Source organism: Papio anubis, chromosome 7 (genome assembly GCF_008728515.1).
Source record: "Papio anubis isolate 15944 chromosome 7, Panubis1.0, whole genome shotgun sequence".
NCBI classification, from domain to species: domain Eukaryota; kingdom Metazoa; phylum Chordata; class Mammalia; order Primates; family Cercopithecidae; genus Papio; species Papio anubis.
Window position 1 is genome coordinate 42954445 of NC_044982.1, and position 15531 is coordinate 42969975.

General features: G+C 44.4%; 1 protein-coding gene and 1 pseudogene across 10 annotated transcripts in view; both read left to right on the forward strand.

The window, feature by feature from the left end:
- WDR89 (WD repeat domain 89) overlaps positions 1 to 15531 on the forward strand; it is a 67278-nt gene that overhangs the window by 43369 nt on the left and 8378 nt on the right. For 8 of the 10 annotated variants that reach the window (XM_009211715.4, XM_017961236.3, XM_017961234.3 and 5 more), the window contains one exon: positions 770 to 3316. In XM_009211715.4, coding sequence (XP_009209979.2) covers positions 801 to 1964 — 1164 coding nt within the window. In that variant the 5' untranslated portion in view covers positions 770 to 800 and the 3' untranslated portion in view covers positions 1965 to 3316. Of the gene's footprint in view, positions 1 to 769; positions 3317 to 3433; positions 3484 to 15531 lie in introns of those variants that run through there. The other 2 variants (XM_017961238.3, XM_017961237.3) reach the window with 2 other exon arrangements.
- On the forward strand, positions 3767 to 6959 carry LOC101008403 (annotated as a pseudogene).

The window sequence follows — 15531 nt, forward strand, 5'->3', positions numbered from 1 at the left end:
CCTTTCCCCGCCCCCCCCCCCCACATATCTATGTTTAAATTCTAAAGTTGTGTAAGGCAGCTGGGGCCAGGAGAAGATTATTCCAAAGTGGAGATCCTTGCCAATGCTGAGGATGACTTGAGTAGAACCACTAATTGGGTTTGAGCTAAAAAGAACTGCTGGGTAGTGGTTGCACATGCTTGTTATTCTCTTACTAGCATAAAATATATATAGTAAATTCAGCATTTTTTTTTTTTTCCTCTTTTTTGAGACAGGGTCTCACTTCATTCCCCAGGCTAGAGGACAGTGACATGATCATGGATCACTGTAGTCTCAACTTCCTGGTCTCAAGCAATCCTCCTACCTCAGCCTCCTGAGTAGCTAGGACTACAGGCATAGGCCATCATGCCCTGCTAATTTATTTTTTGAAGAGACGGGGGTCTTACCTTGTTGTTCAGGCTGGTGTCTAATGCCTGGCCTCAAGCAGTCCTCCTGCCTTCACCTCCCAAAGTGCTGAAATTACAGGTGTGAGCCACCACTCCTGGCAGTAAATTCAGTATTAAAGAGTGATTGAATTAGAAGGCAGCTGAGTTTTAGTTACATCATAGTAAAGAAACGATTATAGTATTAGAATACATTTCTATTGATTGATTGATTCATGCCAGCCCTCAGAGGAAAATGTTCTTGATTTATTTGCAATTTTAAAGAAACTTCAGGTTAAAATTTTTTATGTATCTCCATTGTTAAGCATTAATTTTTATTTTTATTTATTTATTTTTTTTTTTTACAGAGTTTTACTACCCTTGGATGCTGCTGTTGATATGGAAAAGATTGAGGAACAGTTTGCTAATCTGCACATTGTTAAATCTTCCTCAGGAACCAAAGAGCCCACTTACCTTCTTGGTATAGACACATCAAAGACTGTCCAAGCAGGAACAGAAAACTTGGCTGCTGTTTTATGTTCTAATGGATCAATCAGAATATATGATAAAGAAAGGTTAAATGTACTACGAGAATTTAGTGGATATCCTGGACTTCTTAATGGAGTCAGATTTGCAAATTCCTGTGATAGTGTATATTCAGCATGTACTGATGGCACTGTGAAATGTTGGGATGCTCGAGTAGCCAGAGAAAAACCTGTTCAGCTCTTCAAGGGTTACCCTTCCAATATTTTTATCAGTTTTGATATTAATTGTAATGATCATATTATTTGTGGTGGTACAGAAAAAGTTGATGATGATGCATTGTTGGTGTTTTGGGATGCAAGGATGAATTCTCAGGATTTATCTACAACTAAAGACCCACTTGGTGCATATTCAGAGACACATAGTGATGATGTCACTCAAGTACGTTTCCATCCCAGCAATCCCAACATGGTAGTCTCAGGTTCATCTGATGGCCTGGTAAATGTATTTGATATTAATGTTGATAATGAGGAGGATGCACTGGTTACAACCTGTAACTCAATTTCATCAGTAAGCTGTATTGGTTGGTCTGGGAAAGGTTATAAACAGATTTACTGCATGACACATGATGAAGGATTTTATTGGTGGGATCTTAATCATCTGGATACTGATGAACCAGTTACACGTTTGAACATCCAGGATGTCAGAGAGGCAGTTAACATGAAAGAAGATTCTTTGGACTATTTGATTGGTGGCCTGTACCATGAAAAGACAGACACATTGCATGTTATTGGAGGAACAAACACAGGAAGGATTCACTTGATGAACTGCAGCACGTCAGGACTGACTCATGTGACTAGCCTTCAGGGAGGGCATGCTGCTACAGTCCGTTCTTTCTGTTGGAATGTGCAAGATGATTCTTTGTTGACTGGAGGAGAAGATGCACAGTTGTTACTTTGGAAACCTGGAGCTATAGAGAAGACCTTTACTAAGAAAGAGAGCATGAAAATAGCATCCTCTGTGCACCAACGAGTACGAGTTCATAGTAATGATTCTTATAAAAGAAGGAAAAAGCAGTGATAATGCATTTGGCACTTTGGTAGGTTTTATAGTTTCAAGTAGTCCTTTTTGTTTACTACCCATGGTAGACATGTTTAAAGCTTTATGTAAAAACAAGCAGTCAGCAAACAGTCCAGGAAAAATACGGAGAGAATGGTTTAATTCCGGTCTTCACATATTCTAAAAAATTTTAAAGCCTCTAAGTATAAAATCAGTGAGTTGAAAGTAAAATTTCTCATTTAAAGAACCCATCTGTTAGTGTAGTAAATGTTGGGTTTAAAGAAATAGCTCTGATAAGGAATTTTTAGGAGGAGATACCTGGTAAAACTTAGTAAAACAGGTGGTTGGCTGCATTTTTTAAGCCCAGTTTTTTACATTTTAAATTGTCGTTATTGTGTATAAAACCAGATCAGACTATATTCTTCATTTGAGGAGCATCTCTATATTTAATACACCTAATGTATTATGTTGGAGTATTTAAATGTAAGTATTTTAATGAGTAAATAGAATTAAACTTTTTTAGAAATAAAATGATAGCCATGTATGTAAAATGAGAAAAATATGTTTAGTAAATATTTGCATCTTTAATATTGTTAGTAAGTAGTAAACAGGTGTTTTGCTGATTGAAAGGAAGTTATCTTGGTAGATTGAGACTCAAAGTGAAATACAAAACTGAAAATGTTTATAATAGGACTCGACTTGGAGAAATTCCTATTCTTCCTGTTGTCCAAACCATAAATTTGAGGATAACCTGGACTTTTCTCTTCCCTCTTCTCCTAACCAGCTTTTCACCAAGTCCTGTGCCATTTCACCTCCTAATGTTTGTCAGCTATCCTTTTGCCTTTACGTCACCACTATTACCTTAGAGAAAACTCATTATTTCTCACCTGGATTACCAGCTTGATCCCTAATCTGCTTTAGTTCATCCTTCTTGCTACTTCTAGGCTAAACATCAAAAACAGATGTGGTAGGGGTGGGGAAATGAGGGGGAAGAAACAAAAACATCTGATGATGCCGCATGCTGCTTAAAATCTTCAGTACATTGATGTTTTGATGTAGCACTACATAAGCGTTAAAAAATTGTGTTTTTCAGAATCTTTAAAATACAAGACAGTGCTATGTAGTGAATGAAAGAATTAGTTTGAAAGATATCTGGAGAAATCGCATTCATAAAACAATTGGAAGTGAAGCAGTATCAAAACAGTAGGACTTTTTAAAATTAAAAATATTTAAAATTCAAAAGTAATTAATAGTGTTGGAAGATGCGGGTGAGAAAATATTCCTGAAAGGGGAACTGAAAGAGACAAAGAGAAAAGATGAAAGCCACAGAAGATAAATATAGGGGTCTAAAACCAGACTAACAGTTTTAGAAAGTGAAAAAAGTTAAAATAGAAATGGAGGCAGTGGGTTATTAGAAATAACATAAATGACTGGTATGGTTTGTCTGTGTCCTCACCTAAATTTGTTTTTGTTTTTGTTTTTGTTTTGAGATGGAGTCTCTCTGTCGCCAGGCTGGACTGCAGTGGCACAATCTCGGCTCACTGCAACCTCTGCCTCCCGCATTCAGGTGATTCTCCTGCCTCAGCGTCCCGAGTAGCTGGGACTACAGGCGTGTGCCACCACACCCAGCTAATTTTTGTATTTTGAGTAGAGACGGGTTTTCACCATGTTGGCCAGGTTAGCCTCGATCTCTTGACCTTGTGATCCGCCCGCCTTAGTCTCCCAAAGTGCTGAGATTACAGGCGTGAGCCACCGCCCCCGGCCATCCTCACCCAAATCTCATCTCGAATTGTAATCCCCATAATCCCCACGTGTCTAGGGAGAGACCTGGTGGGAGGTGATTGGATCCTGGGGTTGGTTTCCCCTATGCTGTTCTTGTGATAGTGGGTGAGTTCTCACAAGATCTGATGGTTTTATAAAGGGCTCTGCCCCCTTAACTCCTCACTGTTTGTCCTGAAGCCTTGTGAAGATGGTGCTTTGCTTCCCCTTTGCCTTCTTCCATGATTGTAAGTTTCCTGAGGCCTCCCCGGCCATGCTGAACTCTTAGTCAATTAAACCTCTTTCCTTTATAAATTACCCAGTCTTGGGCAGTTCTTTATAGAGTGTGAAAATGGACTAATACAGTGGCTATTCCGGAACTTCAATCTTTAGATTAAAAGGCATAGCAGAGTGTCAAGTGTAATGAATGAAAAAGATCCACATCAAGGCATAGCACTGTGAAGTTTCAGAACCCCCAGAGTAAATAGAAGATCCTGCAAATGTCCAGAAAAAAAATCACTTAGGAACGGATTTACATTTGTGTTAGACTTCTCATTAGCAAATCTGGATGACAAAAGATGGTGGATCAATGCCTTCAGAGTTCTGAGGACAGATTCCTACCTATTGAATTTCCAGCTCTCCAAACTCATGCAGTAAATAGATGAAAAATTTTTTGAGATATCCCTTGTCAAATAAATATTTCCTAGTTCTCTGAACCTCAGAAACCAAATTGATATAGCTAACAAAGTATCCATTTGTAACCAAACTCTCATTGACCAAACCCAGGAAACAGTAATTCTATGACCAATCAGGCTGTCTTCACGCATGAAGTTAAAAACATTGCAGGCACAAAATCTCAAACTTTACTCTCCATGCCATTTTTTTCAAAGGCTGCTGAAGGATATACTCCACAGAAATTAAGGAAGTAAATCAAGGAAGAGCAGAGATAGCAAAAATCAGGGAACCAACCCAGCATTGTGGCAAGATAACAGCTTTGCAGCGCTAGAGTATTCAGTCCAGATTGGAGCAGGACAGAGGATGTCAGGAGGGAGCTGTCCAGGGAGAAGAATCAACTTACAGGTTACCCAGTGCATTTGACCATGTGGAGAACAGTGTAAATAGTATAAGTGGATTTAACTCACCAATTAAAAGAGACCCTCAGAAAGATAGGTTGGTACAAAAGTGATTGCACCAACCCATAGACTACTAACCCATAGAATATTAACCCGTAGAATACCCATAGAATGAGAGAAAATGTTGGCAAATCATAGATAAGGAACTATGGAGAAATCTTAAAACTCAATATTGAAACGACAACCCAATTTTAAAATTGATCAAAGGATCTGAATAGACATTTCTCCAAAGAAGGTATACAAATGGCCAGTATGCGCATGCAAAGATACTCAATATCATTGGCAGAGAAATGCAAAGATACTCTATCATTAGCAGAGAAATGCAAACCGAAACACTTTACACCCATTAGGTGGCTATAATAGTAATAAAAATTGTGTCTTCTAAAGATGTGGAGAAGTTAGAACGTTTATACACTGCTGGTGGGAATGTACAATGGTGGAGCTGAAAATAGTCTAGAAGTTCCTCAAGCAATTGTACGATTGCCATTTGACCTGGCAATTCCATTCTTGGGTATATGCCCAGAAGAATTGAAAACATATGTCCACACAATAACTTGGACATGAGTGTTCATAGTAACATTCATACTAGCCAAAAGGTGGAAACAATCCAAGTGTTCATCAGTAGATGAATGGATAAACAATGTGGGCAGTGCGCACGGCTTTCGGGCAGGCAGGCGCGCTCTGGCGAGGTAGGAGCAATGTGGGCTGGGAACGCCTGGCGCGCGGCGCTCTCCAGAGTGCCCTGTGGGGCGGCGCGCAGTCAGCGCTGGCCCAGCTGCGCGGCATTCTGGAGGGGGAGCTGGAAGGGATCCGCGGAGCTGGCACCTGGAAGAGTGAGCGGGTCATCACGTCCCGTCAGGGGCCGCACATCCGCGTGGACGGCGTCTCCGGTGGAATCCTCAACTTCTGTGCCAACAACTACTTGGGCCTGAGCAGCCAGCCACCCCGAGGTGATTCAGGCAGGTCTGAAGGCTCTTTGGAGCTGGCCTTAGCTCTGTCTGCTTCGTCCGTGGAACCCAAAGCATCCACAAGAATGTAGAAGCAAAAATAACCCGCTTCCACCAGCGGGAGGATGCCATCCTCTATTCCAGTTGTTGTGACGCCAATGCCGGCCTCTGAGGCCCTCCTGACCTCTAAGGACGCAGTGCTGTCGGACGAGCTGAACTATGCCACCATCATCCACGGCATCTGCCTGTGCAAGGCCCACAAGTAACCGCTATCGCCACCTGGACGTGGCCGACCTAGAAGCTGCAGGAGGCCCAGAAGCATCGACTGCGCCTGGTGGCCACCGGTGGGGCCTTTTTCATGGATGGCGACAGCATACTTCCACAGGAGATCTGCCGCCTCGCCTCTAGACATGGCGCCCTGGTCTTTGTGGATGAATGCCGTGCCACTGGCTTCCTGGGACCCACAAGAGGGGGCACAGATGAGCTGTTGGACGTGATGGGCCAGGTCACCATCATCAACTCCTCCCTGGGGAAGGCCCTGGGTGGAGCAACAGGGGGCTACACGACAGGGCATGGGCCCCTGGTGTCCCTGCTGCCGCCCGGCCCTACCTCTTCTCTAACAGTCTGCCACCTGCTGTTGTTGGCTGCCTTTCCAAGGCCCTAAATCTGCTCCTGGAGAGCAACACCATCATCCACTCTATAGCTGCCAAGACCCAGTGGTTCTGTAGTAAGATGGAAGCTGCTGGATTCACTGTCTCGGGAGCCAGTCACCCTATCCGCCCTGTGATGCTGGGTGATGCCCAGCTGACCTCTCGCATGGCGGATGACATGCTGAAGAGAGGCATCTTTGTCATTGGGTTCGGCTACCCCATGGTCTCCAAGGGCAAGGCCCAGATCTGGGTACAGATCTCAGCAGTGCACAATAAGGAAGACATTGACTGCCGCGTGGAGGCCTTCGTGGAAGTGGGGCAGCTGCATGGGGCACTGCCCTGAGCTCTGAGTAGGGAGGAGCAGAGCCAAGGTCCACCTACTGCCACAGGATCAAAGGAGGTTTTCGATCAGCCCAGACCAGAGGCTCTGAGCCCTGAACCAAAGTCCCAGAGCTGGGCTGGGATGTGGCATGTGCTGAGGGCTGTGAGAATGTGAAACAACAGTATGAAAACTGGCTGTGAAAAAAACAAAACAACAAAACAAACAATGTGGTATATCCATTCAGTGGAATATTATTCAGCCATAAAAATGAATGAATCTTTTTTTTTTTTTTTTTTTTTTTTTTTGAGACAGAGTCTCACTCTGTCGCCCAGGCTGGAGTGCAGTGGCACGATCTCAGCTCACTGAAACATCTGCCTCCCAGGTTCAAGCGATTCTCCTACCTCAGGCTCCAAGTAGCTGGGATTATAGGTGCACACCACTACGCCTGGCTAATTGTTGTATTTTTAGTAGAGATGGGGTCTCACCGGGTTGGCCAAGCTGCTCTCAAACTCCTGACCTCAAATTATCCACCCGCCTCGGCCTCCCAAAGTGCTGGGATTACAGGCATGAGTCACCACACCCAGCTCCAAAATACTGATATTGATACATGCCACAACTTGGATGAATCCTGAAAACATGCTAAGTAAAAGCCACAAAAGACCATATATTGAACCATCTCCTTTATATGAAATGGCCAAAATAGTGAAATCTATAGGGAAAGAACATGTGTCAGAGGTTACCTTGGTCTGGGAGGAGGGGGAAGGATGGGATGATTGGTGGGTGACAGCTAAAGGGTTTGAGATTTCTTTGAGGGGGTATTAAAAGTGACTGTGGTGATAGTTATACAGCTATGAATATACTAGGAACCATTGAATTGTACACTTTAAATAAATGAATTCTATCTCAGTAAAAGCTGTTACCAAAAACAAAACAAAACAAAAATGCCAAATACGAAAGAAAAGCCAGGGCAGCTATCTTAATAACTTATAAGGCTGATGTAATGTTGATCCCAAACCAGATAAAAATGAAAATAGTTCCATTTTGCTTATCAATATGTATTCACATTTAAAAATATTTGGTGACCAAATTCAATGGTATCTTTAAAAAGAAAAAACATGACCAAGTAGACTTTGAGGAATACCAGCATGACTCAAAATAGGAAAATCTATGACAGTGATGGACAAACGGAAAAAAAAATCAAGATTATCTTTTTGTTTTTGAGACCAAGTTTCACTCTTTTTGCTCAGGCTGGAGTGCAGTGGCTCAATCTGGGCTCAGGCTGGGCTCAATCTGCAACCTCTGCCTTACAGGTTCATGCAATTCTTCTGCCTCAGCCTCCCAAGTAGCTGGGATTACAGGCACCCACCACCACACCCAGCTAATTTTTTTTGTATTTTTAGTAGAGATGGGGTTTCGCCATGTTGGCCAGGCTGGTCTTAAACTCCTGACCTCAGGTGGTCCACCCACCTCGGCCTCCGAAAGTGCTGGGATTATAGGCGTGAGCCACTGCACCTGGCCAAGATTTTCTTAATTGATACAGAAAAACATGGGAAAGTTTCACAACTATTTATGAAAAATATAAACATCAACTTAGCAATAGAGTGTGTGTGTGTGTGTGTGTGTGTGTGTGAGACAGGGTCTTGTTCTGTTGCCCAGACTGGAGTGCAATCTTGGCTCACTGCAACCTCTACCTCCTGGATTCAAGCACTTCTCCTGCCTCAGTCTCCTGAGTAGCTGGGACTACCGGTGCACACCACCATGCCTGGCTAAGTTAGCAATACAGTACTTAAACCTGGTGAAAGTTTATACAATAAAAACCTACAGTAGGGACTGGGTCTGCTGGCTCACACCTGTAATCCCAGCATTTCAGAAGGCCAAGGCAGGCAGAGTGCTTCAGCCCAGGAATTTGAGACCAGCCTAGGCAACATGGCAAAATCCCATCTCTACAAAAATTAAAAATAGATACACATGGCCGGGCGCGGTGGCTCAAGCCTGTAATCCCAGCACTTTGGGAGGCCGAGATGGTGGGATCACGAGGTCAGGAGATCGAGACTATCCTGGCTAACATGGTGAAACCCCGCCTCTCTACTGAAAATACAAAACTAGCCGGGATGGTGGCGGGCGCTCGTAGTCTCAGCTACTTGGGAGGCTGAGGCGGAGAATGGCGAACCCGGGAGGCAGAGCTTGGTGGAGTGAGCCGAGATCAGGCCACTGCACTCCAGCCTGGGAGCACAGCGAGACTCCGCCTCAAAAAAAAAAAATAGATACACGGCTGGGCTGTGGCTCAAGCCTGTAATCCTGGCATCTTGGGAGGCCGGTGACGCATGATCACGCAGGTCAGGAGATCGAGACTTCATCCTGGCGCATCAACACGTGAAACCCCCGCCTCTACTAAAAAAAAATACAAAAACTAGCCGGCGCAGGTGGTGGGCTTCTGTAGTCCCAGCACCGGAGGCTGGGAGGGTGAGAACATGCGGAACCTGGGAGGCAGAGCTTGCAGTGAGCTGAGATCCGGCCACTGCACTCCAGCCTGGGCGACAGAGCAAGACTCCGTCTCAAAAAAAAAAAAAAAACACCAAAACCTACAGTAAACATTACATTTAGTGGAGAAATGTTAGATTCAATGCATTCCTTTTGAGACCACGAGTCACTGGAGAGGCCTATCATAGTAGTATGAATCCTGATTAATACTATAAGGAAAGAAAAACAATTATAGCATGTAAGGATTGGAAGAGAAGCGAAAACAAAACCTCTCCTTTGCAAATGATATCTGCCTAAAAAATTCAACCATCAACAAACTATTCTAACTCCTAAGAGACTCGGCAAGGTCGCCAGTATAAATCAGATCAGCCAACGAAAATCCAAAGCATATCATTTCACAATAGGTATAAAAATGTAAAATATCAAGGAATTAACCAAGGTTACACAAGGTCTATTTGAAGAAAGCTTTAAAACTCTAATGAAGACATAGAAAATAATCTAAGGAACATTCTTTGCTTCCAATGAGATGGCAATATTATAAAAGTGAACATTCTAAATTTAATGTGAAAAAGCAGATTACATTAATCCCAATAAAAATTCCGGTTGGATCTTTTGATGAACTCAAGCTTACTTTAAAATTTATATGGAAGGGCCAGGCACAGTGGCTCACGCCTGTAATCCCAGCAGTTTGTAGGCCGAGGCTGGTGGATCACCTGAGGTCAGGAGGTGGAGACCAGCCTGACCAACATGGTGAAACCCTATTTCTACTAAAAAATACAAAAATTAGCTGGGCATGGTGGCACACGCCCATAATCCCAGCTACACGGGAGGCTGAGGCAGAAGAATTGCTTGAACCTAGGAGGTGGAGGTTGCAGTGAGCCAAGATTGCTCCATTGCACTCCAGCCTGGGCGACGAGTGAAACTCCATCCCCCGAAAAAAAGAGATGATTTTCCCTACTAAGATACTAAGATACTAAGACATTCTACGAAATCATAGTAGTAAAAACTGTGACATGACCTAAGAATAATGCAAATGAATAGAGTCCAGAGACAACCTATGGATATATGGCAATTTAATATTTACAAAGATGACACCATGAAAAAGGAAGAGTTTTTATTAGATGGAGTTGAGGATACGGTCTTGCTAGAGAAAAATGAAACTAGATCCCTTCTTCTTTTTCTTTGTCTTTTTTCTTTTCTTTTCTTTTCTTTTTTTTTTGAGACAGAGGTTCGCTCTTGCACCCAGGCTGGAGTGAAGTGGCGTGACCTCGGCTCACTGCAACCTCCACTCCCACTGGGTTCAAGCAATTATCCTGCCTCAGCCTCCTGAATAGCTGGGATTATAGGTGTCTGCCACCACGCCCAGCTAATTTTTGTTTTTCTTGTTTTTGTTTCTGTTTTTTGAGACAGAAATTTGCAATTGCTGCCCAGGCTGGAGTGCAGTGTTGCAGTCTTGGCTCACTGCAACTTCTGCCTGCTGGGTTCAAGCGATTCACCTGCCTCAGCCTCCCGAGTAACTGGGATTACAGGTGCCTACCACCGTGCCCAGCTAATTTTTGTATTTTTAGTAGAGATGGGGTTTCACCATGTTGGTCAGGCTGGTCTTGAACTCCTGACCTCAGGTGATCCACCTGCCTCAGCCTTCCAAAATGCTAGGATTACAGGCATGAGCCACTGTGCCCAGCCAAAGTTAGATCCCTTCATAACACAAAGCTATACTCCAGATATATTAAATGGCAAAAGGTTAGAACTGTAATAGAAGAAAGTGTTGGAAAGGCTGTGTGTGGTGGCTCATGCCTATAATTCCTTCACTTTAGGAGGCCAAGGTGGGTGGATTACTTCAGTTCAAGACCAGCCTGGGCAACATGTTAAAACCCCATCTCTACAAAAAATACAAAAATTTGCCGGACATAGTGGTGTGTGTCTGTAGTCCCAGCTACTCAGGAGGCTGCGGTGAGAGAATTGCTTAATTCCAGGGTGTTGAGGCTGTGGTGAGCCATGATCGAGCCACTGCAAGCCGGACTGGGCAATAAAGCGAGACCCTGTCCCAAAAGATAAAATAAGGAAATGAAAAATTTAAATGGCCACTTTATACTATTTAGAGTTACAAAAATTGTAAAATTGAATGACACCAAATGTTGGAGGCACGTGGGCCTGAAGAAACCCAACTTGCACCACCGATGAAAGTGTAAACAGCCAGGCACGGTGGCTCACGCCTGTAATCCCAGCACTTCAGGAGGCCAAGGTGGGCCAATCACAAGGTCAGGAGTTTGAGACCAGCCTGGCCAATATGGTGAAACACTGTCTCTACTTAAAAAATACAAAAATTAGCTGGGCATGGTGGCAGGCACCTGTAGTCCCAGCTACTCAGGAGGCTGAGGCAGGAGAATGCCGTGAACCCGGGAGGCTTGCAGTGAGCCGAGATCATTGCACTCCAGCCTGGGCGACAGAGTGAGACTCCGTCTCAAAAAAAAAAAAAAGTATAAATGGATGTACCTATTCTGGAGAGCAAGAACATACCTAAGTGTTCATGTACCCTCTGACCTAGTAATTGCTGTGCTTGGTGTAATATCCCAAAGAGATTTTCATAAATATCCATTATTGGGAATTATTTTTGACATCATGGGGTCGGAGACAACCTGGATATCTACACCTGGAGAAAGGTAAAAATGTGGTGAACGTACACAATGAAGTAGCAATAGTTAAAAACCAGAGACAAGCCGGGCGCGGTGGCTCACGCCTGTAATCCCAGCACTTTGGGAGGCCGAGGCGGGCGGATCACAAGGTCAGGAGATCGAGACCACAGTGAAACCCCGTCTCTACTAAAAATACAAAAAATTAGCCGGGCGCAGTGGTGGGCGCCTGTAGTCCCAGCTACTCAGGAGGCTGAGGCAGGAGAATGGCGTGAACCCGGGAGGCGGAGCTTGCAGTGAGCCGAGATCGCGCCACTGCACTCCAGCCTGGGCGACAGCGCGAGACTCCGTCTCAAAAAAAAAAAAAAAAAAAAAAAAAAAAAACCAGAGACAAGATGTACACTTAGCCATATGGCTCAATCATAAAACATAGTACCCAGTGAAAGCAGGAAGAATGCATGTGCGGGGAAAACCATTTATATTAATTAAAATATTATAACTAACAATTCACTTTATGCAAGAACTCATAACGATTTTATGTATTAACACCATAGAATGGTTACCTGGCATGGGGGAGAAAGGAATGGGAGTGGGTATAGAAATAAAAGGGAGGGAGGTGGGCCAGTCATTTGAGGTTGGGAGTTCAAGACCAGTCTGGCCAACATGATGAAACCCCATCTCTACTCAAAATACAAAAATTAGCTGGGCGTGGTGGTGCACACCTGTAATCCCAGCTACTCGGGAGGTTGAGGCAGGAGAATCTCTTGAATCTGGGAGGCGAAGGTTGCAGTGAGCCGAGATGGTGCCACTGCACTCCAGCTTCGGCAACACAGTAGTGAGACTCTGTCTCCAAAAAAAAAAAAAAAGAAAGAAAGAAAGAAAAAGGGAGGAAGACAGAAGGAGAAAGAAAATAAATTTGAAAAGAAAGTCACTTTGAATAGATATTGGTGTGTTTGGGAGCTAGTAACAGGCACACAGAAAACATACAAATGTGGCCAGACTAAGTGGCTCACTTCTGTAATCCCATCACTTCGGGAGGCTGAAGTAGGAGGACCACTTGAGTTCAGGAGTTGGCGACCAGCCTGGGCAATATAGTGAGACCCCATTCCTACATAAAATTTTAAAATTCCAGCGAGGCACGGTGACTGATGCCTGTAATCCCAGCACTATGGGAAGCTGAGGCAGGTGGATCACCTGAGGTCAGGAGTTTGAGACCAGCCTGCCCAACATGGCGAAAGCCCATCTCTGCTAAAAATACAAAAATTAGTTTGGTGTGGTGGCAGGCACCTGTAATTCCAGCTACTCAGGAGGCTGAGGCAGGAGAATCACTTGAACCTGGGAGGTGGAGGTTGCAGTGAGCCAAGATGATACCGCTGCACTCCAGCCTGGGCAACAGAGTGAGACTCTGTCTCAAAAAAACAAAAAAAAAATACCTCACGTAAGTTCAGAAGTGGGACATTTCCAGGATTGGTTGTGAGCAAGAATCCAAATTCTTACCTTTTTTCTTTTTTTGGAGATGGGGTCTCACTGTGTTGCCCAGGCTGGCCTTCAACTCCTGGGCCCAGGGAATCTTCCCACTTCAGCTTTCCAAGTAGCTGGAGCTACAGATGACTGCCACCCGCCGGCCCCCCGCCCCAGCTCTCCATTTTTTTTGTTCTGCAAATCTTCAGCTTGTCAGCTAGTTACCTTCAAGTTCATAAGATGACTGTAACAGTACCAGTGATCACATCCACATTCAACAACATCCAGTGGAAGAGAGTCTATTTCTTTGCCTATGATTCTCTTTTTTTTTTTTTTTTTTAAGACAGAGTTTCATTCTGTTGCCCAGGCTGGAGTACAGTGGCACAATCAGCTGACTGCAGCCTCGAACTCCTGGGCTCAAATGATCCTCCTGCTTCAGCCTCTCAAAGTGTTGGTTTACAGGTGTGAGCCAATGTGCCCGACCAGGAGAAAATCTTGTACCTCTTGTGAACTCACTTTCAACACTGCGTTAGTCCAGCTACCACCACAATTACCACTGAGCCTCAAACTCTTTCCCCAACTGGTCTCAAGTGGCCCCAACAAGCTCATGTCCTTGCCCAGTTAGTGAGCCTGCATTTCTGTATACACACCTGCGCATCACTGCTCCCTTGCTCTCTAAGAGAAAATTCAGAAAGAAGCTGAAAACAAGGTCTACAACATAGCAAGAATTAAAGCTAACTCTAATGTAGATAACATTATCTTGGCCAGGCACAGTGGCTCACGCCTGTAATCCCAGCACTTTGGGAGGTGAAGGCAGGCAGATCGCTTGACCCCAGGAGTCTGAGACCAGCCTGGGTAAAACGGCAAAACCCCATCTCTCTCTCTCTCTCTCTCTCTCTATATATATATATATATATATGAGAATATATACATTACATATATATGATATATATACACACAAAAATTAGCCTGGCGTGGTGGTGCACACCTGTAGCCCCAGCTACTTGGGAGACTAAGGTGGGAGGATGGCTTGAGCCCAGGAGGCAGAGGTTACAGGCAGCTGAGATCATGCCACTGCACTCCAGCCTGGGTGACCAAGTCAGACCCTGTCCTGAAAAGAAAAACAAAAGATAACATGATCTTAAGCTGTGGAAATTATTAGATTGCATATTCTATTGGACAGTGGCACCTAAGTATTATTTGTTGTTTTTGTATTTGTTGCTATTTCTATTTACTTACAGTCTGCTTCTTTTCTCTTCTCCAATACTACTTTTATGAGTCTATACTATTAATTTGTTTTCTCTTTAAAGATCTGATCAGGGCCAGGCTTTTTGCTATGGCTCACACCTGTAATCCCAGATTTCTGCTGGGAGGTGGATATGGCTGCTACTAACAGGGTCAGAAGCCAGGACACCAGCCCAGACGCAACATGATGAAACCCGCTCAATCACGTTAAAAATAAAAATTAGCCGGAGGGCAGCGCAAGCACTTGTATCCGCAGCCAATTTTTGGGAAAATATTTAGAATCACTGAACCAGGAGGCAGAGGCTGCAGTGAGCCGATCACCACTGACCAGCCTAGGGCAACAGAGAGCAAGACTCTGGCCCCAGAAAAAGAGATTCACATCAATGGTCACTGGAAACCCATCTTCCTTTTAAAAACTTGTGCCTGGCCATGGTGGCTCAGTTTTCCTGTAATCCCAGCATTTCTCAGGGAGGCTGGTATAGGGGAGGGATCACAAGGTCAGGGGAGATTGAGACCATCTCTGGCTGGCAATAATGCAGAAACCCCTGCCTCCTGGCTTGTAAAAATAAAAAAAAAAAAAAAAAAATTAGCGGGGTGTGGTGGCTGGCGCCTGTAGTCCCGGCTACTCGGGAGGCTGAGGCAGGAGAATGGCGTGAACCCAGGCGGCGGAGCTTGCAGTGAGCGGAGATCGCGCCACTGCACTCCAGCCTGGGCGACAGAGCGAGACTCCGTCTCAAAAAAAAAAAAAAAAAAAAGGAAAATTAGCCGGGCGTGGTGGCGCATGCATGTAATCCCAGCTATTTGGGAGGCCCAGGCAGGAGAATAGCTTGAACCCGGGAGGCGGAGGTTGTGGTAAGCCGAGATCGCGCCATTGTACTCCAGCCTGGGCAAAAAAGAGTGAAACTCCGTCTAAAAAAAAAAAAAGACAAAACCATAGACTGATAATCTAGAGGGAAAA